Genomic DNA, 26,519 nt, shown 5'->3' with positions numbered 1-26,519 from the left:
GTATGGGAGAGGGAGACTGACGGAACTCTCCTCACAGATGGTCGTGTTTTGCATCTTTAATTCGTATTTTCATCTTCCATTTTATTTTTTTTTATTTTTTCAATTAGAGCCGATGTGGCAGGCGTGCGGAACTTCGTGCCAACTCGCCTCCCCGTAGCGGTACAGCTTTTTGTTTGATAAAACCCTCCCAAAACCCTTTCTTGTCATACACTCCCCTCCGTCCGGCGCTCGGTAGCTGTAAAGTTCCCCCCTCTCTATCTTTCTATAACCCACGCCGCTTTTTCCTATCCGTTGGGCAGCGCATCCGTCCCTCGCTTCTGTCACCGCTCGCCTCACTGGTAAGTATCTCGGTTCCGTCTCCCCTTATCTCTCCCTCCCCGTCCTCCTCTCTCACACCCCGGCTCTCTCTATATCTACCTTTCTCTCTCATTCGGTCTCACCTTTTAACTCTCTTTTTTACTGTTGGTCCCTCTCTTTCATCTTCCCGTTTGGCTCAGCCGCTGTGTACCCACGCCGCCGCAACCGAGCCTCTCCACCGTGAGACTGTAGCAATCGACCGCACCGCTAGGCCGTGCCGTACATCTGCGGCTTGGAGCACGCTGTCTCGCCCGACGCAAGGGAGAACCACTGCAAGTTCGGTAATGATGCTTTCTCTCTACCGATGTACATGTTTAACCATGGCCAACTTGTGACGTGGAGTAACCGGACAATTCTAGGAATTTTGTGGAGTGATTTTTGTTGCTGGGTGTATTAATGGTTTAATTGTGGCAATGGTTCAATGGAGTTTAGATGGAATTTGGTTGTTGACTTGGAGATGGAAGTAAGCGGGCCGGGATGAAGTATTAGTGAAATCAGTTGGGTGTACTTGTGAGTTGATTGGTATAAAAAACACGGTTTTGAAATCTGGTTGGTTGGATCTGTTACTGCCAAATTGTGAAAATGAGTTTTCTATTGGGAGGCGTGATCTACTAGGTCTCGGGTGTGGAAGTTGGATCATTAGGTCTCGGGTTGATAGTTAATGGGGACCTACTTGGAGAGTTTTTATGCAAATTTTCAACTATTTAGAATGGGAGTTGTTTGTGCTTGGAAATGTATCGATGAGATGTGGTTAGTTTTGATTAAAAGAGGTCGACTCGTGGGTAGTGTGGGTGTTTATAAAATATTTGAATGGACATATTCATGATTGTAGTAGTTCCGACCAGCCCTGGAAGTTATTTTGGTTGATTTGAAGTTGTGTAGTAACCGGGTTCGAAGGTTGGGAAAGTTGGAGTTAGCATGTTTCATCTTATTTTGAAGGTGCTAGTTAAATTCTATTAGCGTATAGATTTTACTAATTTTGTACAGGTTACGATTGGTTTTGGCTTGGTTATGTTGTGAGACAAGTTTGGTTGTTTTAAAAAGTTCAGGTAAGTGGTGCTCGTATGCTAAACTTTGTCTAAAATGAATCATAGTTTTGTTGCGAAACCGACTTTGGTTATTTTCTGCACTGCTCTCTGTATATGAGAAATAAAATATGACATTTTGTCATCACTGATATATACTTGAGCAATTTTTTTGTACTCTGTTTCTCTACTGCTTAAAATGTGAATATGAAATTGGAAATTTTTATCTGATCATACGATATTGTCTGTCAAGTGCACTGTTCTGTTATTGCATTGTACATGAAAATCCCAAGGCATAAGATTTTGTTCTGCTTTGGTTATGGGCCCTGCCATGGGTTATAATTATGGCCTCTGTTCTGGCATTGCCACGGTTATATAATGTGGCCTCTGTTTTGACCTTGTCACGGGTGTTAAATTGTGGCCTCTGTTCTGAGTGCACACACTTTGGAGACAAAGTAGTTTATGTTCTGCTTGGCTAACCGTAGATATGCACAACTCTGCCAAACATGGCCTTTGTTTCTATTTTTATGCTGTTTCAGTATGCTTGTGCCTAAGAACAATCTTTTGTCCATATTATTATTATTGTAATTAAATGTTTATGAAAAAGCATTGTTATTTTTTAGAATGTTTTGTTCTACATTCTAATGCTGTTTTGAGACAATTGATTTTGGAGGATTATTGTACTTAAGTTTTTGTTATTGTGGATTTCAAGTCTGGAGGGTTCAGCCCTGGGAACGGGCGTGACAGTATAAGAGATGGCCATGGATGGGAGTTTCAATCTTCAATCCTCACTGGAAAGATTTATTTCTCGGTGCCCAAAGCTTCTATCTTTTCCGCAGTTTGTTTCTGTTGTAAAAAAGGTATTGTCTTTGTTTGGTTTCTGAGAAAATTAAATTAAAAAAATTGGAACTCTTGCAAGATTTTACTTTTGTTTACTGAAGTGGTGTAACGAAAATAAGACGATGAAAGACTCAGATTTGGTTTGGATTTAGTGTTGCATATAACAAAGTTGGGGTTTAAGAAAGTAAATTTAGTTTTGTTGCTGTTGCTGCGAATTAGATGGAAATAGAAGGTCTTGTTCATATATGCCTTTTGTTTCAGAGAAACTAACAGAGAACTAATTTCGATGGGTTTTTTGCATTTGGGTTTGGACAGGGACATACGTTGACTGAAGAGGAAGTTGTCAATGTGCTGGCAGAGGTTTTTCTGCATCCAAACTATACAATTCCTTTGATGGGGTGTTTTCGGCCCATCACCAGAAAGATTGTGGATAAAGCTGTGGCATTGCTTCGGATGGTGCCGAATTTAAGGTCCAATAATAATACATTAGTGGAGGCTGAAGAAGACAAAGCTTTGAATGAAGTTGCTAGCGTAATTGAGCACTACAATCAATCTGGGAGGGGTTTAGATCTTCACGAGCTTGCTTGTTTGGCGGCTTGTCGTGCCCTCGATTTGGGTCCTTTTTTATTGGGGTAAGCAGGCAGCTAATGCGTGGTTATACATTTATTTTTTCTGTCATTTTTTCCCAATTCTTTTAATAATTGGCTTTTTTCCCTCCTTGTTTGTGAATACTTAACCGCTGGACTGAGATGATTTTTCCCTTCCCTTTTATGGCCATCTTGATGGGTCCTTGAAAATTTTATTAGGAATTTTATATTCTAGAGGTTGTATTGTGTACATGATAATGTGGGGTCATATGTTATTTATGCATTAATTAAGCTACATAATTTCTGAACTTTATGATTTTCCTATGGTTGCAACTCGTATTACATCTTCCCATTCAGAAAACATCTTCCCTTCATTTCTGAATGCTATTGGATGTGCTTGAAAGGGTGTTTTGGTTTCAACTTCAGTACTCTGTTGTCATGCTTATATGCTTGAGATATAAATTGGTAAAGATCTGTGTTGGTTATTTGCTGCAGGTCCATATTAAGTTATTTCAAATTTGCTCCATCTCCTTTTGAACGAATTTTGATGGAAGGAAAAAGTTTCGAGCAATGTGGTAATAAGGTATAAAAACAATTTCTCATTGAATTTTTAAATTTGCATCAACTCCTTTTTAGGTACTCTACTGTGTGTTCTCTAGCTTTTTTTCTACCTAGAGTGAGATGCTGGAGAGTGGAGGTGGATGGTTTAGGTCATACCTGGTACTCATGTCCTGCTGTTACCACTCTGTTTTAGACACTTGGTGAATATGGAGGATCTGTAAATTTGTCAAGAAGCTTATGAAGTTATGATGGTGGCTGTTTTTGTGATTGTTTTGAGATATATGGTTTGTTTTTGTGTTTCTGGGAGATATTGTGATTGGCATGTCTTTATGCTAGATTTCTTGCAATTTGGTCGATTTTCTTGCTTGTACACTTTTCTATACTTTGTTTCGTTATATGCAGGATTTGTGTTCCTCAGGCGTTATTTCGAAATATATGTGTTTGCTTATCTGAAAAATATTTTTGTGAGTTGATGCTTTTAAAACTGTCTCTGTTCACACGAGTCTGTCAATAGCATGACACCCATCTGTCCTAACCATCTGCAATAATTTATTTCTCTGAGATGTTTTTGTTTATTGTCATGCACTGTTTCTCAATTAAACATTAGCTATTGCATGGTAAAGTGGTGGAGTTCTTAGTTCTTGAATTATTGAGCAGCATACGTGTCTAGTTTCCCTTCTTAAAAACTTCATGGCCTTTTTTTTTTTTTGGCATTATATCATGTCTATTTGGTTTTATCAGGTTGGGCCTTTTGTATTGCATGCTGCTCGTATTTCTTACCGACTCCTCCTCATGGACTCGGAGATCTTTTCTAAACTTTGGGATTGGTCCTGCTTCCTGGATCTTGTAAAGCAGTCCTCCAATCTTCACCTGAGCAGAAATGCTGGATATGCAGATACTGTTATTGCAGATATTAGATGGTGTGGAATACAAATTCTATCAGTCATTCTGAAAACGAGCTGCAGACCAACTGCAGACTTCAGTATCGAGACCGAAGAAGCATTCACATGTTTATTGCGGTTGGTTTTATTCACCCCTCTGAACAAAATGTTGTTTATTTAATCAAAATTTAATTAATTTGCAGTCACATATGTTCATATTGCTGTTGCCATTTTCAGCTGGGAGGAGTTTTGTCAAGATACATCATTGGAGAAGGCTGAGTGGTATATTGAGGAGTCTGTAGAAAATAGTTTGAGTTCTCCCAGTAGAAGCAGTGGTTTCAGCGAAGAGAATTGTCTCCAGTCTTCTGGCATTTGTCCTCTGGCAATTTTCTCTTCAGGATTCCATGAACTGCCATCTAGAAGTAAAAGGCTTGCTACATGGTAGGACATATTGTATCAAAAGAAACAGTCTATTATTTTCTTGTCAAGCAAAAAATTATTTCATTGTACTTTCTCTAACCTAAAACATTTTATATAGTTTGTTGACCTGACTATGGTTCTTTTGGCTTTCTTATTCATATTCATTTCTTTTTATATGTATATATATATCTTCAGGGCTGATAAATCATTTGGAAATTTGTTCGTTTTAACGTCAGCTGTGAAGAAAAGTTTTGAGATGGTTGTGTTGGCCGTGAGTCAAAAGTGGCCTGTTCTTCTATATGGTCCTGCCGGCGCTGGAAAATCAGCTCTTATCAACAAGTTGGCCCGGGATAGTGGGAACCGAGGTATTTCCTTTCTTTTCTTCCCCTCCTTTGATTTAATTGAACACCTTATTAATATACCTTTTGGTTTACTAAACCCTTCCTAAGCTTCCACCATAGTTATAAAAAAGAAAGGTTTCCACTAGAGCTGTTTGGTAAATTAGAATAATTTTTTCTATTGCCTGTTGGTTCATATTATCCTTCACAAATTGATGTTTTAGAGAACAATTTTTTAACATTATTCTAACAAAGAAATGCCCCAATTAAACTTTGAGAGGAGATTATCTTATACAATTACACTTTGCAACAATAGAAGGTTTGATGTTGTGAGCATGCCCATGATCTTGTTTTTCCTACCATGTAAACGTAATATGGCAAGGAAACAATTAACTACATCTATAAATCCTTTATCTTTTGGGTGTTAATCCCATTTACGAACAGATAATGGTAGTCCTACTCATTTACATATGGAAATCTGGGATACGTTTTGCCAAATTTCATTATATAACACCTAATTGTTAATTGGCTGATATGTTGCAAATGTTAAACGCAAAACTGTGTTTATGGCCACAATCATACATGCTGAAGCTATGAAATAAATGACTTGAAGATTTTTTATATTCGTAGAACAATCATGGATATTGGATATTGTGTTGTACTTTTGACGACACAGAACCTCTCCATGGTAGGGCCTTCATATCCATAATGGGGAGTAAACCTTGAATACGCAATCCCCATTGTTAGAACCATGTATTAGGTAATACAGGGGAACTACTAGTGCAGGATTGAATCCGGGATGTTTGAGTCTATAGCCATCCCAAAACTGTCCTTTGACCATTAGATTATATTGTTGTATCCTAGTGTTTACATGTTGCTTTGTATACATAGGAACGTTCTCAACATATAGTGTTACAATGTCACATATTTTTCCTTTTTTTTTTTTTTTTTTTTTTTTTTGTGTTGACAATGCCTATTTAAAATGTAGGAGCTTTCAGACGCCACCTTTTTGCTAAGTGTTGTGTTTACTTTGAAGATAGAGAGAGGAAAGTGATAGAATTAAAAATTCCCTTCTTTTATGGATGGGTTTTGTTTCCGATAGCCTCCAATTATCTTAAATTTTTAGATTTACATTCCGTTTCTTCTCCCCTTCAGCTTGACATTTTCTCTTAGTTATATCTTGTGTACTTGCACTTAAAAATTTTAAATATTGTGTACTTAGGCTGCTCCCCTTTGTTCTCTTAATAAGATATGTTATATAAAAAAAGGAGTAAAAACCAGCACCTTTATTTGTTGGATGGTCAGGAGTATGGGTGGTTGTTTGTTATGAGTATAGTAAACATAAAAGATGTGCAGTTAGCATAACGGAATGGAGAATAAGCCCTTCATGCATTATGTGGTGCACTTGCTTGGAAATGAAATGAGGGTGTTCGATAGTGATGATTAATCCACGGGTAAATTCAGGTGGAAATTTCTTGGAAGTGTTGTACTAAAAGGTCATGAGTCACTCTTAATTGGCTCTTCAATGTCTTTCATTGAATTTTTTATGTTCTCAACTTTACATTTTGAGTTATAATGCACTATTCTTTATTGTTTTGCTGTTCAATCTTGAATGCTGTGGGTGTACTTTTCTCGCGGCTTCTTTTGGTGTATTCAATTGATAAATTTTTTGTTCTTTACTTTTTTTCAAAACTTTTTGTTCCACAGTTCTGTGCATCCATATGGATGATCAAATCGATGCTAAAACGTTATTGGGAAGCTATGTTTGTACAGAGCAACCGGGTGAATTTCGATGGCAGCCCGGTTCACTTACCCAGGTTGGTTTGTTTTAGCGAATTCGTGTATGCATATGCTGAATTATATACTTCTTTCAGCCCCATACTGTTTTTGTGTAGAAAATCCATTTTTTTTCTAAGTTAGAAAATCCTTTTGTTCAGAGGACATCTTTAATGCACTGTCTTCCAAATAAAAAGGTTTTAAGTTCTCAAAATTACACTTCTAACTTGAACAAAACAAATGAGAAAGAGACCTTCACTTTTCAAATAAAGTGAAGTTTGTGGAAAGTTACTAATATGGTGTCCATTAATTTTCAATATGGACACTATTATCTCAAAATAGAACTGGGGGCCAACTATATGGGTTGAAGAGAGCATTTCTATTTTATTTCTACTATGGGTATGCTCATCCATGGTTATGTTCATTAATTTTTCTTTTTGACAGGCGGTCCAGAATGGATTTTGGGTTGTATTTGAGGATATTGACAAAGCACCATCGGATGTGCAGTCCATCTTATCACCATTACTAGAAGGCGAAAGCTCATTTTCAAATGGGCATGGGGAGGTAATTACTTATCAATTATATTTTTCATCACTTTAAAAGATATGCTATAGTGCTATCGTGCTTTCTTTGGCATGTTACCCCCACTATTGTGCAAACTGTGATTGAATCAAGCTGTGTTCTCATAATACTACGTATGACAGTCAGCCCTTATTTGATATGTTAATCATAGTCTATGACTATTAGGTTCTGTTGGTGTGATTATTTTATTGCAATTTTTATTTTGCTTGTTAAGTATATATTCATAGTTGCATGCTAATTTTGTTGTGTAGTATCTGTTTACTTGGGTTGCACCTTTGACCTGATTAGTAATCATCTTAGTTATAAAAAACTAAGTGCATGCTTGATTTGTTCGTAAGTGGATTGATTTAAAGGTGCTGAGGAGGTTCAATTTTAGTACTAATAGCTCTAAGATAGAGATAGTTAATTGGCAATTGAGGGAATAAATGTGGATCCAGCTTTAGTCTCATATATACCTTAAAATCAGATATGCTTTGTTTTATCTTCTTTTTTTAACCCGATATTATTTTATTTATTTGCTTATTTTTTAAATATTATTACGTGATGTTTTGTCTAGTTTACTCGTATTTATTGTCAGTTAATAGATAGAAATCTCATTGTATCGAATTTTGTAACGCCCCCTTGGAAGCCCAAACCACATGGCCTATACTCTAAAAGGACTAGTCAATGATACAATTGGAGCCCCATTGGAACCTTATAAAGAGCAAGAACTTCTCATTCCTAAGCAATGTGGGATCCCATACACCACTTATCCTCAATCTTATCATATAGGGGTATCATAATCTACCCCCCTTAAATTCCCGACGACCTCGTCGGGCCTGTCCGTTGTAGGTGGCATGGCTCAAGTCCCACATTTCTGGTTAGGATAGGCTCTGATACCATTTGTAACGCCCCCTTGGAAGGCCCAAACCACATGGCCTATACTCCAAAAGGACTAGTCAATGATACAATTGGAGCCCCATTGGAACCTTATAAAGAGCAAGAATTTCTCATTCCTAAGCAATGTGGGATCCCATACACCACTTATCCTCAATCTTATCATATAGGGGTATCACAAATTTATTCCTAACAAGTCTATAATTTTTCGAGGTTGGAATCCACATTTTATAATCTATCAACAAAAAATTGCGTTTCATAACATGGTGATTTTTATTTGGAAAAATATTCAAAACTCAACTCAAACCACAATGTAATTTGCAACCTTACTCCTCAATTGACCCCGACGATCAAGATTGAAGCCAAGACTGCTTGTTTCGGATGTATGAAGGGCTTGTGAGTAATGGAAAACGGACATATTCCATTGCCTAGACCAAGCTACCTGGTGGGTGGGCCTTTGGTTGATGGCGTACTGGAGTTGACGTCGCCAGTGTTAGAAGCTGAAAATGTCTATTTCTAACGTACGAAGGGCTCCCAGACAGGGGAAGAGGGCCAGAGTGAGTTGGCGACCTCCTTTGACATAGTTGGAAGTCAAGTCCTATAGCTGCTGTGCTTGCACGGTAGCCTCAAGTGGACACTGATATGCCGATGGTAGTGGTGGGTAGTGGGGGTCCACACTCTACTAGGCCAACCTTTATATAGGAGGTCAAGGTAATACAATAGTCATACTTAAGCAATGTGAGACTCACCAACTTTTAAAAACCTTTAAAAACCTATATAAAAGTTGTCTAGAGGCCAAGGTAATCCAAAATACAACTCTAATGTGTTTAAAAACTATGTTATTAGTTTTTAATTTTTAATTTATTTATAAATTTTAATTATGTTATAGTTTGGGTCCAAAAAAATATTTTTGGCCCCAAAATTAGTTTTTAGACCCAATGGGCCATGGGTAGTATTGGCCTGGGCGGGGGGTGGGGTGGAAGAGGTGTTCGACCTTGCCCTCAACACCAGGGCCGGGGGAAAGCCTTCCCCCGCATGGTGCGGGGAAGGATCCACTCTGCCCTGCACCATGTGGGTATCACCCCTAGCTGATGGGGGCAAGTTCTAAGGGTGACAACCAAACCGATGCTGGCACCTTGTTTATATTCAATCCCAAAGTCTTTGAACAAAATAATAATGAGGGGGAGTTCCAACTAGCGGAGGTAGCAGCAAGTAGTAATATTGGAGTTGATGATTATTGGGTTGAGTCTACTCCATTGAATTCAATGTCCCTACTAAAAGGACAATTAGCATCATATTGAGTTTTACTTCAAGCCAAGGAGATTCAATTGTGTGTCGGGCTCCCATGTATCGGTTTGGAGATCATCGAAGCTGGGCAGTCCAAAGCAACCGTGAAGAGCCATTCAACCAAGAAAAGGGAAAGGGAATTAAAGCGACTTGTTTTTTGAAAGAAGTGTGAGTTGTGGTTGGATGAAGGATAGGGAAAAATTGGTGGTTTTATGAAGCTCAAAATAATCTCATGCAATGTAAGGGGGTTGAACGAATTAGAGAAGTGCACCAAAGTACGAAACCAGCTTCGTAGTTGGAGAGTGGATGTTGTATGTCTACAAGAGACAAAACTGGAACTCATCTCCCATAACATCATACGGAGTTTGTGGAATCGTTGTCATGTGAGGTGGTTGTATTTGCTGTCTAAGGGGCTTCGAAAGGCGTCCTGGTAATGTGGGATAAAAGGATGGTGGAAAAAATGGATGAGTGTGTGGGGGAATATATAGTGGCTACTTCTTTCATGAATGTGGAAGATAGTTATCAATGGTTCTTTGCTGGTGTTTATGGTCCCAATACTAATATTGAGAGAAGAGGCATGTGGGATGAATTGGTTGGTGTTTGTAGCTTATGGAGCCTTCCTTGGTGCATTGGGGGAGATTTTAACGTCACTCGCTTCCCAGGCAAATGACTAGGAGGGCCTAGCTCTAGCTCAACAATGACAGATTTTTCATACTTTATTTTTGAGCAAGATCTTCTGGACATTCCTCTAGTGGGTGGTACATTCACATGGTCCAATAATAGAGAACATCCAGCTTGGTTAAGACTTGATAGATTCCTCATTTTGCCAGATTGGGAAGCACATTTTCCGAATTTAATCCAAAAATGGTTCTAAGGTTATGTTTGGATCACTTTCTCATTCTCATTGATTGTGGAGACATAAGGGGAGGTAAAATATATTTCAAGTTTGAGAATATGTGGTTGAAATCAGAAGGCTTCATTGAGCAAGTTAGATAATGGTGGTCTTCCTATCTTATACAGGGCAACCCAAGTTATGTGCTTGCTTCTAAGTTAAAAGCTCTCAAGGAGGACTTGAAGAAGTGGAATGAGCAAATGTTTAGGAATGTGGACCACCGAAAGAAGTCCCTCTTTGATGGATTACAGGGTTTGAAAGACGTGGAGCCTCTAGAGAGGGCTTTCAGAAGAATAAAAGGCTTGCAAAAAGCAAGTCACCTCAGGTATTGAAAGGATGGCTTTAATGGAAGAGATCTCATGGAGACAAAAATTGAGGGCTTTATGGCTAAAAGAAGGGAATAAATGTTCCAAGTTCTTCCATCGCATAGCGAATTTGCATAGAAGACACAATGTCATTGAGTTCTTGTTGGTAGATGGGAGGATTACATCGAATTCATATGAGATCATGGATCATATTACCAACTAAGCACAACTACTTTCGGAATTTTCTTGGAGACCTTGTTTGGATGGCCTTGTTTCTGAGTCGATCGATCAGCAAGAAGCAAGTTTGCTAGAGAGGCCTTTCGAGAAGGTGGAAATTCGCAAAGTGGTGAGAAGTATGGCTGGTGACAAAGCTCCAGGTCCTTATGGGTTCACTATGGCTTTCTTTAAGGCATATTGGGAGGTAGTTAAAGCTGACATCATGAGCTTCTTCCATGAGTTTCAAGAACGAGGTATTTTTGAAAAAGCTTTAAATGCTACTTTCATTGCTTTTATCCCAAAGAAGCTTGGGGTGGTGGAGATTAAGGACTTCCGTTTGGTGAGTGGAATGTACCAAATCCTTTCAAAGGTATTGGCTATTAGATTGAGTACGGTATTAGAGAAGATCATATACAAACCCAAAAATGCATCCATACAAGGTCGGTAAATCCTTGACTTGGTTCTCGTTACCAATGAATGCTTGGAGAGTCACATCAAGTCGGGTGAACCTGGATTATTGTGAAAACTTGACATGGAGAAGGCATATGATGGCTCACCTCTTATTTGCAGATGATCCTCTTGTCTTTTGTGGGGTTAGTCATAATCACATTCAAGCTTTGCGGGCTCTTTTACTTTGCTTTGAAGCGGCTTCATGTTTGAAAGTGAATCTCACCAAGTCAAAATTAGTTCCGGTTGGAAATGTTCCAAGTGTTTTGAGCTTGGCCAATATTCTAGGATGCAAAGTCTCCACCTTGCCAATGAAGTATCTCGATCTTTCATTGGGTGCCTCCTTTAAATTGCAATCTATTTGGGATGGAGTGTTGGAAAAAATGGAGCGTAAACTAGCAAGTTGGAAGAAGATTGATTTGTTCAAAGGTGGTAGAGTTACATTGATAAAATGTACTCTATACAACCTGCTGACTTACTTATCTTTATTTCAAATACCATGCAAAGTGGCTCACCGAATAGAGAAATTGCAAAGAGATTTCCTATAGGAGGGAATGGGTGAAGTTTCAAGTTTCATTTGGCGAATTGGGCTAAGGTTTGCACCCTTATACGAGAAGGCGGGCTAGGAATTTGGAACTTGTTGGTTTTCAACGAGGCTTTATTGGGTAAATGGTTGTGGAGATACCACGAAGAGAGGGGAGCTTTATGGATGGTGATTATAGAGTTAAAATATGGTAGACCATGGGGAGGATGGTGCTCGAATGAGGTGAGCGGATCACATGGGGTGGGGCTTTAGATAAAAATAAGAAGAGGCTGGACCAATTTTCATGGATACACACTGAGGATGGTTCTAGAATTAAATTTTGGAATGACCTATGGTGTGGAGATCGAATCCTCAAAGAAGCCTACCCAACACTATATGGCATCGCCCAAAGAAAGGAGGCTTCTGTAGCAGAGCTCATGGATCTCTCTAGTGGCTTTCCTCAGTGGAATATCACTTTCCTTAGAGCTGCCCAAGATTGGAAATTGACACATTTACAGATTTCTTCAACCTTGTGTATACTTGTAGACTGACTGGAGGAGCTGATAAGATTATGTGGCCATAATCCAAGAAGGGGATTTTACTGTACAGTCATACTACAAGTCCCTCATGACACACTCTGCAAGAACATTCCCATGGAAGAACATATGAAAGACTAAGGCCCCCTTAGAAGCTTCTTTTTTTGTATGGATAGCTTCATAGGAAGATTCTTACCTTAGATAATCTAGAAACACCGATTGATTGCATTGGATTGGTGCTATATGTGTAAGAAAGTGGGGAGTTTGTGGATCACCTATTATTGCATTGTGATGTAGCCATGAGCTTATGGAATGATATCTTTGCTAGAGTGGGACTCGTTCGGGTAATGCCAAGAAGGGTTTTTGACTTTTTGGCCAGCTGTCAAGGCAATTCTCAAATCGCAGCGATGTGGAAGATAATACCAATCTACCTATGGATGTGCATATGGATGGAGAGGAATGTTCGGAGTTTTGAGGATTGTGAACGGACAATGGACGAGATTAGAACTTTTTTTCTTCATACATTATTTCATTGGTCGATTGTAATAGACGTTAATGGCATGAATGTACGTGATTTTCTTGTATCTTTAAACAATCATGCATATGTGTGGTTCTTGTATATAACTTATCAAAAAAAATAAAAAGTGTGGTTCTTGTATATGTCCCGTGTACTTGGCTTCGCCTATTTTTAATAAAATTCCTATTTGATCCAATTTTTTTTTTTCAAATTTGACAATATCTGATTATAATCTGATTATAATATACAAAAAATTATAATCTATCCCCTTAATGCTAGGAAGAGCATTAAGTTAACCAATTAACTAGAACGGCATTAAGGTCCTTTAAAATAAAAAATAGCAACCACAGATTGAGTGGGGATTGTTGAGATAAGGAAATTGATAAAATGCCAGAAAGAGCATTAAGGTAAGCAATATAGCTGATTCATCATCGGATTGGGTTTTGAAATATTTGTAAACGAGATACAATAGTGTGTGGGGATTACATGAGGAGGATTTGAGGATCAATTCACAGCACTACTCATTGCAATAGAGGGGGGTCATGTACTTGGAACAAAATCAAGATCTCAGAGAGTTAAGGCATCTTACTTTGGCAATCAACTATGACGCTAAGGGAGGTAGTCCAAGTCGAGGGAGGGTTAGAGGGAAGGCAGAACCAATTGTATATTTCTAGTAGGCTCCTTCGGAGTTTACAAGTATTGACGAGTGTGTTGGGGATTTTACAATGGCATGGTGTATGGGTAAAACTTGGTTTGGTGGGATAGGCATTGGTGCACTTGGGCTTGGGCTTTGTTAGGATCTTTTTTCTAGATGGGCTTTATGTTCTTTTTTCCTTGTATTTTTTTTTGCACCCCAACTTGGTATTTCTCTTGTATACATCCAATATACTTGGCTACGCCTATTGGTATTAATAATTTTTTACTTATAAAAAAAAAGAGCAAGAAGGTAAGTAAATTGATAAAATGTTCGGAAGAGCATTGAGGTGACCAAAATAAATAATAGCAACTATAAGTTGAGTGGTAGTTTGTTTTTGATAATTTTGGAGGGAGTGATTGTAAAGAGAAATTCTATTTGCAGTCCTGAGTGGGGGACCGCGTGTGCAGTCCCATTGATGAATGAGGTTAAAAATGGGAAAAACATCATTTTAAAAAGGATATTATTGTAATTTAATTTTTTTTAAAACATAACTTTATGGGCTTGTATGAGCAGTCCCCATTTGGGGATTGTATGTAGACTAACTCAATTGTAAATTAGGTGGTAGTTTGACCCCTGGGGGCTCCTCATAATTCCAAGGCAATGTGGGATGGGATTATTGAAAAGATTGAATGTATATTGGCTGGTTGGCAAAAGGATTTATTTGTCCAAAATTGGTAGAATCACCTTAATCAAGAGCACTTTATCTAACCTTCCAACATACTTTCTATATTTATATCCTTTGCCTGTAGGGGTGGCCAATATAATGGAAAATATTTTTCGTGATTTCTTGTGGGGAGGTTTAGAGGATGAGAAAAGATTCCATTTGATCAAGTGGGATAAGATTTGCACCCCTTTATCTTGTGGACATCTGAGGGTTAGAAAGCTGAGAATTTTCAATAAGGCACTTTTAGGGAAATGGTTGTGGTGGTATCATCGGGAAGGGGATGCTCTTTGGAGGAATGTAATTGATGTTAAATATGAGAGTATTTGGGAAGGTTGGTGCTCAAATGAAGCAAAAGGGGCGTATGGTGCGGGAGTTTGGAAATTTATCCGGAATGGTTGGGGAGATTTCTTCAGTAATTTCAGATTTGAGGTGGGAAGGGGAACACAAATCAGATTTTGGCATGATACATGATGTGGTGATGTTGTTTTGAAGAATGCTTTCCGTTCTCTTTATAGGATTGCATTGGATAAGGGTGCTTCTGTGGCTGATTATATGACATTTCTACTGGTTTTCTTCAGTGGTTTGTGAGGTTTATTAGAGCTATTCAGGATTGGGAGGTGGGGGGATATTACTGAATTTTACTGTGTTATATGCACCGAATTTAAAGGTTGGAGGGGATGATACGTTGCTTTGGATTCATTCGGGGTATAAGATTTTTTCGGTCAGATCCTGTTATAAGGTTATGTCAACCCATTATTCTTTTGATTTCCCTTGGAAGAGCATTTGGCAAAGCAAAGTTCCTCTCAAGATTGCTTTCTTTGGTTGGCTGGCTTCCCATGGGAAAATCTTGACTATCGATAAGCTGAGAAAGCACGGCATTATTATAATAGATTGGTGTTTTATGTGCAAAAGAAATGGAGAATCAGCAGACCACCTTCTTCTGCATTGTGCTGTGGTTAAGACTTTATGGGATGAAATTTTTACTAGGCTTGGTATTGCATTGGTATTGCCTAGGACGGTGGTAGATTTATTGTTATGTTGGAGAGGAATTCGGGGCAATCGTCAAATCGTGTCTGTTTGGAAGATGTGCCTTTATGTCTAGTGTGGTGTAATTGGAATGAGAGGAATGGTTGTTGTTTTGATAATAGGGAATGTTCGATGGGAGGGTTTAGAGATTTTTTCTTCCATATGCGATTACTTTGGGCTTCGACTATTGTATTGAATAGGACTAGCTTTAATGACTTTTATGCTGTTTTTCACATCACTTAGCTTGTAATTAGGTTTTTCTCTTGTATGCTTCCTATGTACTTGAGCTTTGCCTAATTATGTGGATTAATAAATTCTTCATACTTGTATAAAAAAAAAATTGTGGTAGTTTTAAGTGAGATTTTGTGTTTTTTTCGAAGTTTTTCTCCTATTTTTTTTTAATAACCTGAAAGGGTAAAGAGCAGAGACTAGTGGCACTCTCTACCTGGATGTTACTGAAGGTGCTGTCAGGAAGTGCCTAGACAGGCTTGCACCTTTTATGATAGGCCTATTGCACAGGGTTGGAGTTAGGGCTGTAATCGAGTCGAGCCGAGCTGAGTTTTGGCTTGCCAAGCTCGGCTCGACTCAAAATACTCGAGCTCGAGCCCGAGCTTGAGATTTTTTTTAATTCTTTGTTCGAGCTCGACTCGATAAGCTAAAATCTCAACTCGAGCTCGAGCTTGTCCCACAAACGAGTTCGAGTTGAGCCGAGCTTTTTTTTTTTTTGAATAAGATTTAATAATTAATAAATTAAATAAATAAATAAAAAAGAACTAATATTAAATTTATACAACTAACAAGTAGAACCTTTATTAAATTATAAAATTTTAAAAAATGTATAAATAATTAATATCTAACTAGTTGATATTTATCCAAAATAACAATATATTATATGCCTACATATATTATTAATACATACACTTAATATAATAGAATATATCTATTTCATATATGGTTCCCACATACTAGTATATGAAATTATTAAATTTTATCAACTAATTATTATACAAATATAAAATCTACCTATAAAGTATATTTACTATATAGACATAAGTAATTAGAATACATATTATATATTTAATTATAAAAGTGGTATGCTTATATTATTAGCTAATACATATATACATGCATAGGTGTATGTATATATTTATCAATATATGAATGAGTTTTAATCGAGTCGAGCTAACGAGTCGACTCAAGCATAAACGAGCGAGCCTAAACGAGCCTTAGTCGAGTCGAGTCGAGTTTTGTCGAGTATGTGTCATTTACAAATCGAGCAGGTATCTGCTTTAACGAACGAGTTTTTTTTTTTCACGAGTCGAGTTTGATTCGAGTTTAACCGAGCGAGCTATCGAACAGACTGGTTCATTTACAGCCCTAGTTGGAGTGGATGTCAACAGGTCTTCTCTTGAGAAATGCTAGGTTGGGTCTATCTTGAGGGGGTGTTTGTGGAACCCCATGTGGCAGACTATTTGTGGGCTGCTAAGGCTTCTCTGTTAGGCTTCCCCAACTGACTGTTCTAACCTGTTGTCTCCCCCTTTGCCTTCTAGCTTATAAAAGGGAAAGATCTATCTGGATAAAAAATAAGATAAAGGTTTCAGCAGCTCACCTTGAAACTCTTGAGGCTTATACTACATATATGTAAATTGAGATTTTATAAGAGAAAGATCTATCTGGATAAATTAAGATAAAGGTTTCAGCAGCTCACTTTGCAACTTTGAGGTTTATAATACATATATGTAACTTGAGATTTTATGCAAGAGGTATTTTTTTTTCTTTTGCCCGTAACCCCTGCTGGCTGCTGATAATGATAGGCTTTTAAGAACTATATGCTTTAATAATCACCTTGTCATTTGTTACTTGTAAAAGAAAAAACGGTTTTTTTACTATTGTTTATTGTTTCATAGCTTTTCACTTTTTTTTGATTCACAATCCTGGTTGAATTTTCCATACTTGGGGTTGTTGGGCATTATTTTGTTTTTCTAGTCCATTGCTGAAGTGGTGGTTACCGGATATCTTGTACTCATAAAGGGTAATCTAGTCTGATTTTTGGTTTAATTGAACCTATTAACATTTGTAATGCCTCAAAATTGAAGCATTTCTCACATTTGCAGGAAATAACGGTAGCAGAAAGTTCTCGACTATTTTCCACAATTTCAACTTCGAAACTTGATATATCACATGGTGCAGAAGGTTTGTGTCCCCATTTTCTGTTCCTGGCTGTGTACATCTTTGCAAATTTCCGTATCTGTTGAGGCATTATTATTTTTTAATTCTATGTATTTTTTGTTCACTGAAATTCATATTAATGCCTTTGATAGCAGTGGTGGGTACATGGTTTGGAAAGAGAGGAGACTCCCATTGCAAAACATATTTGAGCTGTGGGTTGAGGGTTCTACATATCAAATATCTTTTTTAATAAAATTGTTATATGATACCCATAGGGTTTTCAGTTCTTCTCTGCTTCTCATATCCATATCTTGCTGTACTACGTTTTGACTGAGCTCTCTAGAACTGCCACCATAGCTGCTTTAATTCTCAATGTGAAGATTACTTACCAGTTCCCACACCACATTTAATGTCATTTCCAGTTTCACTCTTAGTTTGTTTGTTTTTTTTTAATTATTTTTATTTTTAAATTTTTATTAAACTAAGTCCCGGCGTATAGATCTGGTACTTCACTCATGATTTTTGTCCCTCCCCTCTCATTACAATACCAAGAGATCATTTGCTTGTTGATAATCTTTGGTTTTGTCCTTTCAGTCCCTTTTAAGTTATTATCATTTCTCTAAACCTTTTGCTTTATCGAATGAGGTGATGTAATTGAGGGATGGAAAATGAAGAGTTCTTCATGTGGGTGGATAGGGTTAAATGTATGAAAAATTCTATTTATCATTCTCTTTACAATCATCCTCTCAGCATTCCTTGATGTGGCATGAAATGATTGGCTCACAAGTGGGACATAATAAATAGTTTCCAATCACTAAATGCCACATCATGGGATGGTGGGAGGATGATGATAATAAAAGGGATGGTGGGTAGCATTAAATGTATAGCCGTCTCTCATGTATCGAGTGGGGATGGAAATGGCTATTTGAGAGTGGGGATGGCGAAGAAATCTAGCCAGCTGTGCCTGTTGCTTTCCTTGTTTTTTGCCCCTGCTCTCTCTCTTGGTCTTCTTGTTTTAATAGTGCTTACTTATGAAGTACCAAAAGAATCAGTACAGTTCGTATCAGTTATAGAGTTACTTTCTTTGGTCACAGGTGGAAAACTCGGTGCTTTTTGGAGGAAAGTGATTATTATGCCTCCAAGTAATGAAGACTTGCTAGATATAATAAAAGCTTGGTATCCAAATCTGGAGCCAATTTCTGAGAAACTCATAGGTGGGTTATACATATTGTGAGTTAATAGCTTTTATATACTCTTACATGTACATTGGCTGATTTCTCTCACAGAGACCTTTGAAAATGTTAACATTTCTCCTGTACATCAACTGGCGGGCTTCAGCACCAGAAACTCTGCTTCCGTTAGCTATCGCTGCAGGTTCTCATTAAGGTAACCAATGCCGTTCTAGTTGTTTTTTTCTTTTTTTTTTTTTTCCCAAAAAATTTATCTTCATTTTATGATTATAATTGCTTCATTTGATTCTTAATGGCAGGGATCTTCTTAAATGGTGCAAGCGAATCTCCGATTTAGGCTTTAGCTTCAATGGGGATTGTTTGTCAGCTTATGAGGGTCTTTGCATTTATCAAGAAGTCTGGCACATTCTTTGTCTCTGGCTTCTTTTCTATCATTTTCTTTTATTATCTATATGAAAAAACTGAAACATTTTCGTGTGTTCTCAGGCTGTTGATATATTTGCGGCCTTTTCAACTTCAGCTGAAAATAGGGTGACTATCATGAAAGACATTGCAAAGTTGTGGGCAGTGCCAACTTCAGTAGCAGAGACTTTATATCCTCAAAATAAACCTGTGATTCAGGTTATTTTTGTGGTTGACTGTGATGAACTTTGTATTTTTGATTAGTTGGCACAGTATCTCATGGTTGGATATGAACTGCAGGAATTGCACACAGACTTGAGAGTTGGTCGAGTTTATCTTCAACGCACACAAAGAGTTGTCAGTGAAAGACATTTTGGCATTGTATCTATTTTATATTGAGCTTAGCTTTTGCATTTAATGTTTCCATTTGAATTTTGCAGTTACCATACCAAAAGAAACCTTTTGCTGAGATTCGGAGTTCAGTGCATTTACTTGAGAGGATAGCTTGCTCTGTTAAGTGCAATGAACCTGTTCTTTTGGTTGGTGAAACTGGTACAGGGAAGACTACACTTGTCCAGTATCTGGCCATGAAACTCACTCAGAAACTTACCGTTTTGGTATATTTTCTATCTCATGATTTATTGTTTACAGTACACCTCGTACATGCTATGTTGACTGAATATGAATTTGATTTTCTGTTGCAGAACTTAAGTCAGCAAAGTGATGTTGCCGATCTATTAGGGGGATTTAAGCCTATGGATGCACGGTTCATATGCTTTCCCCTCTATAAGGAGTTTGAAGATCTTTTCTCCAAGACATTCTCCATGAAGGTTTCCTTTCTTTAAAAAGTTTCCTATGCTTGCTTGTGCAGAGTTTTACAGTCTGGAGATGACTTGTGCTGTTGTATGCTGATTTTCAGGTCAATGTCGACTTTCTTGCCCATTTACAAAAGCATCTTACTGATAAGAATTGGAAAATGTTACTAGCGGGGTTTCAAAAAGGCGTTGATTCTTTTCGAAATTTGGTTCAAGAGGGAAGATCTGGGTCTGGTAAAAAGCGCAAGAAACCTTTGGATGAAGAAAGTTTTAAAGCTTGGGAAAATTTCTCTTTCAAGCTTGAAACTGCCCGTGGGCATATTGGTGCTTCATCTGGCATGCTGTTTTCATTCGTTGAAGGAGCTTTTGTAACTGCACTGAGAAATGGTGAGTGGATTTTGCTTGATGAGGTGAATTTGGCACCTCCAGAGACTTTGCAGAGAGTTAGCGGCGTTCTTGAAGGGGAGAATGGATCACTCTGTTTAGCTGAAAGAGGAGATGTTAATTATATACACCGACATCCTAACTTTCGTATATTTGCATGTATGAATCCTGCAACTGATGCTGGAAAGCGGGATTTGCCCTTCACTTTAAGGAGTAGATTTACAGAATACTTTGTCGATGATGTGTTGGATGATGAAGATCTGACTCTATTTATTAATCAGTTTATGGACGACAGCAAAAATAATCGAGAATTAGTGAATAAAATTGTGCGCTTTTATAAAGCAGCCAAAAAGGACTCAGAAGAGCGGTTGCAAGATGGGGCTAATCAGAAACCACAATACAGTTTGAGGTCTCTCTACCGTTCATTAGAATATACGAGGAAAGCAGAAAGGAGGTTTGGGTTTCAAAAGGCAATATATGATGGGTTCTGTATGTTTTTTCTTACTCTGTTGGACGGGCCCAGTGCTGAGATAATGAATAAAATGATATTGTCATATTTGTTGGGAGGAAATATGCCTCCACATGTGCCTTTTGATGATTACTTAACATTTAAAGGGAACTCCAAGTCTGATAATTTTCTGGAGAACTATGTTCTAACTAAAAGTGTCAGAGAGCATCTTAGAAACTTGGCACGTGCTATTTTGATTAAAAGGTATCCTGTTCTCCTACAGGGACCTACGTCTAGTGGGAAAACTAGCCTTATTCAGTATCTTGCTGCAGTAACTGGTCACGCATTTGTACGTATCAATAATCATGAACACACTGATTTACAGGAATATTTAGGTTCCTATGTAACTGATGCTAGTGGAAAACTTGAATTTCATGAGGGTGTGTTGGTTAAGGCTGTTCGTAATGGTTATTGGATAGTTTTGGATGAGCTTAACTTGGCCCCAACTGAGGTGCTTGAAGCACTGAACAGATTGCTAGATGACAACAGAGAGCTTTTTGTTCCTGAACTGCAGGAAACTATACGAGCGCATCCAGATTTCATGCTTTTTGCCACTCAAAATCCACCTACTTTCTATGGTGGGCGTAAAATTCTTTCTCGTGCATTTCGCAATCGTTTTATTGAGTTACATGTGGATGAAATACCAGAGAACGAGTTGAGCGAAATATTAGAAAAGAGATGTGTAGTACCAGAAAGTTACTCTAAGAAAATTGTTGGAGTTATGAAGGAGTTGCAGTTGCTCAGGCAGAGTAGCAAAATATTCGCAGGAAAGCATGGTTTTATAACTCCAAGGGATTTGCTCCGTTGGGCTAATCGTTTCAGGGCATTTGGGACTTCTTATGAGGATTTAGCTAAGGATGGTTATTATCTACTGGCAGAAAGGTTGCGGGATGAGGATGAGAAACTTGTCGTCCAAGAAGTTTTGGAGAGACAGCTCAGGGCTAAACTTGTCAAAGATGACTTGTACAAGCAGGTATCGTGTGGCTGGGCAGTTGCAACTGCATGTAGTTCGTGATGTAGATGATAGTAAATTGGTCTTAACGTTATTTTTTGCTTTTCTGGGGCCTATTTTTATAGTATGAGGTATCAGCATGCTATATTCCTTAACCTGTTTTTTATAAGGAAAAAGCTAGTGTACCTCCCAATTCTTACCCCACTCGAATGTACCGCTTGGTAAATTTTTTTTTAATATTTATTTATTTATTTTTATTTCATTTTTAACTTAGTGATTAAGGAAGTGATTTTAACTATATTGGTGTATTTTTTTTTATTTTTTTAAAATATTTAAATGTATTAAAAAAATGTGAAAAGAAAAATTAAAAAAAAAAACAAACATGCGGTAAAGTGGAGCGGTGCTACTCAGGCGGCAGAGTAGCCCGCTCCTTTTTATAATGTTGAATCATAGTAACGCATGATAGTGAACATCTTTATTTGGGTTATGCCGTGTGTGCCTTTTAATTATGATTTCTTTCTTAAAAACTAAGTGAATATACTATTCTCAAAGTATCCTTTTTATTCAGGATGGAGTTGGTGGGAACCCTTCTTTCAACCCTTGCGATGGTGCAGGAGTTTCAGGGAGTCTCATAAAGTATGAGCTGTGCCTCAAGACTCCTCCTGCCTTTTTTCTGGTGTTGGTAGCTTGTGATTTACCTTACAATTTTTGTTTTGTTTTGACTAATGACCCTTGTCCAATGCAGTGTCGTCTGGACTAAAAGTATGTGGAGACTATACTTTCTTGTTAAGCGTTGCTATGAATTGCGTGAGCCTGTACTTCTTGTCGGTGAAACTGGGGGTGGGAAGACTACCGTCTGTCAATTACTGAGTATTGCTTTGGACTTGAAATTGCACATATTAAACTGCCATCAGTACACAGAGACATCTGATTTTCTAGGGGTTTGTGTCTTTTATTGTTTATTTGAGGCTTTTTGTTTTGTCTTCGTGCTACAATGTCTTCTGAAAATCTTTTGGAACTGTTTAATTTTCTTTTAAGTAACAACTCATGAATTGTGCCATAGGGGTTTTATCCTATTAGAGGAAGATCAAGACTTATTGCAAAATTTAAAGAAAAAATTGAACAAGTGATGATGTCGGAGGCTTTTATCCACTATCCCCAGGACTTTGTAAGTATGGATTTTGTAAATATTTTATTGTTTATTCTATTGCACTTGTGTAATTTTCTTCTTATATATTTCTTCTGCTCTAGACCATTTCTTCAGATATTAGTCAAGCATCTTCAACTCTTGATCATCTGAGTAACATGATTACTCATTACAAACAAGGTCTAGTCTCATGTGTTAATATCACAAAACAAGACGTTGGTATTCTAGAGAAATTAATAACAGAACTCTCTGAGCTGCATCAGAAATGGCAGACCATATTTATGTGGCAAGATGGATCCCTTGTACAAGCAATGAAGCATGGTGATTTATTTCTTGTGGATGAAATTTCCTTGGCTGATGATAGCGTACTTGAAAGATTGAACAGTGTCTTGGAGCCAGAAAGAAAACTAGTGAGTGGTTCCTTATCTGAAACTGAATTCTGTTTGTGGCTCAAATCTGTTTTGTTACATTAGTTTTTAAAGTTCTGATTTCTGTGTGATCGTGGGATTATAGCACTATTTTCCTTCTTCACAGTATGGTTAATGACCGATGTTTAATTTCTTCTTAATTTGCAAATTCAAATCTTAAAAACTCCAGAGAATTGCCATGACTGCTAGCAGTCAGTACATTTTGAGATTCTGAATCTGATATTATTTTAAGCAGATAGGAGTTGTCGTACTTTTATGTAAATTAATATGACTGATTATTGAATTGGAAGGAAAAACTCAATATTCCAAAATATAAAAAAATGATTACATTCCCCTCTATATATAGATGATAATACTCATCTATTTTAGGGATGGATATTTACAACTTACTTAGGAAGAATCAAAACTACCTAAAAAAGAAAGCTATAAAAATGGAAACTCATATCTACGGATTTGGTAACAGACTACCAAATCCCCTAAAATCTTGGGATAAGAAAACATGATCTGTTAGCTGTATATCTCCTCAATCTTAGCACCTAACATTGCTGACAGATCATCAAATTAAATCTCCTAAAATCATGGGATAAGAAAACATGATCTGTTAGCTATAGATCTCCTCAATCTTAGCCCCTAACATTGCTGACAGATCATCAAATTAAATCTCCCTATAATTCTACACTGATCTTTCTTCTGAATTTTTTGGTGGTATGGCCCTACAAATTAGTTCCCTTACTGGTTTAGGTGTATTGACGTTAAACATAACAATGTTGTTTCTTCCCTCGTCATTTGTTTTATTTTTGTGGGGTGGGGGGACTAGGAATTTTAGGATTGAAATGTTGCCACAATAACATTTCCCTTTGTAATGTCAAATAATTTGATGGTGTCGCAGCTGTCATAATTTTGGAAAGAATGAGCAGGTTTATTTTATTCCATTTTGTTTCTTTATTTACTTCTTAAGGAAATAATGAAAATTTGCATAAATGGCTTGTTCTTGACTTGGTTTAAATCGCCATGTGGATCTATGATCTATATATATATATAAACAAAACAAAGTTTCTTATCCTACTTGGCATTTCATGCCTTATCACATCTTGTGTACTGATATCTGGTTACATATCACATTGTGTTATATCTTGGTACCTTTGCCAACTATGCATCTTCTATCTAGTGTATATTCACAGTGATCACTTTTTCCTGCTATAGTCTTTGGCTGAGAAAGGAGGGTCTGTTTTGGAGAAAATTACTGCCCATCCAAAATTTTTTGTTCTTGCCACGATGAACCCAGGCGGTGATTATGGTAAGAAGGAACTATCACCGGCTCTTCGTAATCGGTTTACAGAGATATGGGTTCCGTCTGTTGGTGAGCTGAATGAGCTCAGAAGTATTGCTCTGCAGAGGTATGTTAAGTATGAAGTAACTGCTTATATGAATAATGAGGTTAATCAGAACTTTCTTGGTTGGCTTATCATGAGAGATTTGTCTGTGCAGGATTTCCAACCCTAAAAACTCACACATTGTGGATGCTATGCTAAGTTTTTGGGAAGTATGTTCTTTTCCAACTTGTTATTTCTGCTTTATTGCTTCATCTTTTCGTTGTCAGGATTTTTCAATTGAGATGGTGATTTGACAGTGTTAATGCCTAGTTCACTCGTGTTATCCTGTATCCATTTTTTCTATTTTAGAAAAGACTTCTTAGAGTTTTTTCAATTTATCCTCCGACACTTGGAAAGCTACCATGAGGGCAGCCCCTCACTGTATTCCTCCCTTTATTCAATATAAATAGCATCCCATATACTTAGTATTCTTCTGTCAAATACTTAGTATTACCTTTATCAACCTCCATTTAGCCTTCCTGTCTGTCTGTTGGCTCAATCTTGATTCAAATAACTTATTTGGAGTGTGCAATTATGGTCCGTTGCTGAATGTTATTGATTGAGTAGAGTTTTCTGTTTTATTTTTTCTCATTTGGTGCCAACTTTATCTTAGGGAGCAATTATTTCTTCTTTTGGTGAAAACCTACTACTAAGGGATTTGAACCCAGGATCTTTCCTTTCACCTCATATTTTGTTGTTGTTGTTGTGTTTTTTTTTTGGGGGAGGGGGGGGGGGGGGGCTGTGAATATCTGCACCGATTGATTCTCTGTATTTTGGCCTCAGATGTAATAGTCTCATATTGCTTCAAAGAGTTTTTTTGGTCTTCTGGTTGGAAGGATGATGGGAGTTCTAAACATCGTGGGTAGAGTTTCTCAAAAGAATGCTTTATTCTTTGGTTTTGGCCATTTGATGTCTATCCTTCTTTCTCTCTGTTATTTTTTTTGGCTTGGGGCTTTGGCTGATCAGTGGCTCAAGTATCTGGAACTGCTATAGGCATTGGTTGTTGCCCATGAAACAATTATAAGTCTCTCATATTTACTCCATGTTTCATATTCTTTGTGCTACAGTGGTTCAACCAGTTGCAACCAGGGCGAATGCTTACTGTTAGAGATCTTCTCTCTTGGGTTGCTTTTATTAACACGACTGAGAGGATTTTGGGGCCTGAATATGCATTCCTTCATGGGGCATTTCTTGTTTTGCTTGATGGACTGAGTTTAGGTATATTCTTGCCTTGTGAAAGCAATATGTGTCCTTGTAGTTTCACTTATTTCATCTAGAAGTCCGGCATAAAACAGTTAGAATAGTATGTATTTGTACTTTTTTAAGGGTATTAAAGAGTTTTATTTGTTCCCATTCCAAAGTGGTGAGTCCTTTTCTCTGATGTCGCTCACTTTTTACATGTTTTTCTCAGGGTCTGGTATTTCTAAAAGAGATGCTGGAGAGTTAAGGGAGAGATGCTTATCTTTTCTTTTAGAAAAACTACAGGTGTGTTTTCTTTGGGCTCTTTGATCTGTTACTTCTAGTTATCAAAACCCCTAGGGGTTGGCTCAAGTGGTAAAGGCCTTAGGCTTGGGGTTATGCTTTTCCCAGGTCTAAGGTTCAAATCCTCTTGGATGCAAACAATCTCTAGGGGCCATTGGATTGGAGATTTTCCCCTTGAATATCCTGATGTGGACTTGTGCCCCCTCGGGATTAGTCGGGACACTGTTCCCGGACACCTGGTGCCAATAAAAAAAAACTTCTAGTTATCAACATTCTGCATTCTTTAAAAAAAAGTTATGCTTAAACTGTGTCACAT

At 37.6% G+C, this 26,519-nt stretch overlaps 1 protein-coding gene across 2 annotated transcripts in view; it reads left to right on the top strand.

The window, feature by feature from the left end:
- Positions 1–26,519, top strand: part of LOC122281034 (midasin) — a 64,765-nt gene continuing 38,246 nt past the window's right edge. The window contains exons 1-27 of one of the 2 annotated variants that reach the window (XM_043092228.1): positions 1–338; positions 498–638; positions 2,095–2,242; positions 2,538–2,854; positions 3,305–3,392; positions 4,112–4,389; positions 4,489–4,692; positions 4,867–5,036; positions 6,717–6,826; positions 7,230–7,349; positions 17,468–17,546; positions 18,617–18,736; positions 18,809–18,908; positions 19,012–19,108; positions 19,199–19,333; positions 19,415–19,471; positions 19,555–19,731; positions 19,819–19,944; positions 20,034–21,794; positions 22,342–22,409; positions 22,519–22,714; positions 22,837–22,941; positions 23,025–23,330; positions 24,552–24,745; positions 24,837–24,891; positions 25,789–25,939; positions 26,133–26,206. In XM_043092228.1, the coding sequence (XP_042948162.1) occupies positions 2,138–2,242; positions 2,538–2,854; positions 3,305–3,392; positions 4,112–4,389; positions 4,489–4,692; positions 4,867–5,036; positions 6,717–6,826; positions 7,230–7,349; positions 17,468–17,546; positions 18,617–18,736; positions 18,809–18,908; positions 19,012–19,108; positions 19,199–19,333; positions 19,415–19,471; positions 19,555–19,731; positions 19,819–19,944; positions 20,034–21,794; positions 22,342–22,409; positions 22,519–22,714; positions 22,837–22,941; positions 23,025–23,330; positions 24,552–24,745; positions 24,837–24,891; positions 25,789–25,939; positions 26,133–26,206 (5,193 nt within the window). In that variant the 5' untranslated portion in view covers positions 1–338; positions 498–638; positions 2,095–2,137. Of the gene's footprint in view, positions 339–497; positions 639–2,094; positions 2,243–2,537; positions 2,855–3,304; positions 3,393–4,111; positions 4,390–4,488; positions 4,693–4,866; positions 5,037–6,716; positions 6,827–7,229; positions 7,350–17,467; positions 17,547–18,616; positions 18,737–18,808; positions 18,909–19,011; positions 19,109–19,198; positions 19,334–19,414; positions 19,472–19,554; positions 19,732–19,818; positions 19,945–20,033; positions 21,795–22,341; positions 22,410–22,518; positions 22,715–22,836; positions 22,942–23,024; positions 23,331–24,551; positions 24,746–24,836; positions 24,892–25,788; positions 25,940–26,132; positions 26,207–26,519 lie in introns of those variants that run through there. The other variant, XM_043092238.1, reaches the window with a different exon arrangement.

Source organism: Carya illinoinensis, chromosome 1 (assembly GCF_018687715.1).
Source record: "Carya illinoinensis cultivar Pawnee chromosome 1, C.illinoinensisPawnee_v1, whole genome shotgun sequence".
NCBI classification, from domain to species: Eukaryota; Viridiplantae; Streptophyta; class Magnoliopsida; order Fagales; family Juglandaceae; genus Carya; species Carya illinoinensis.
The sequence above is the reverse complement of the archived record's forward strand: the minus strand, read 5'-3'. Positions and strand labels throughout refer to the sequence as shown.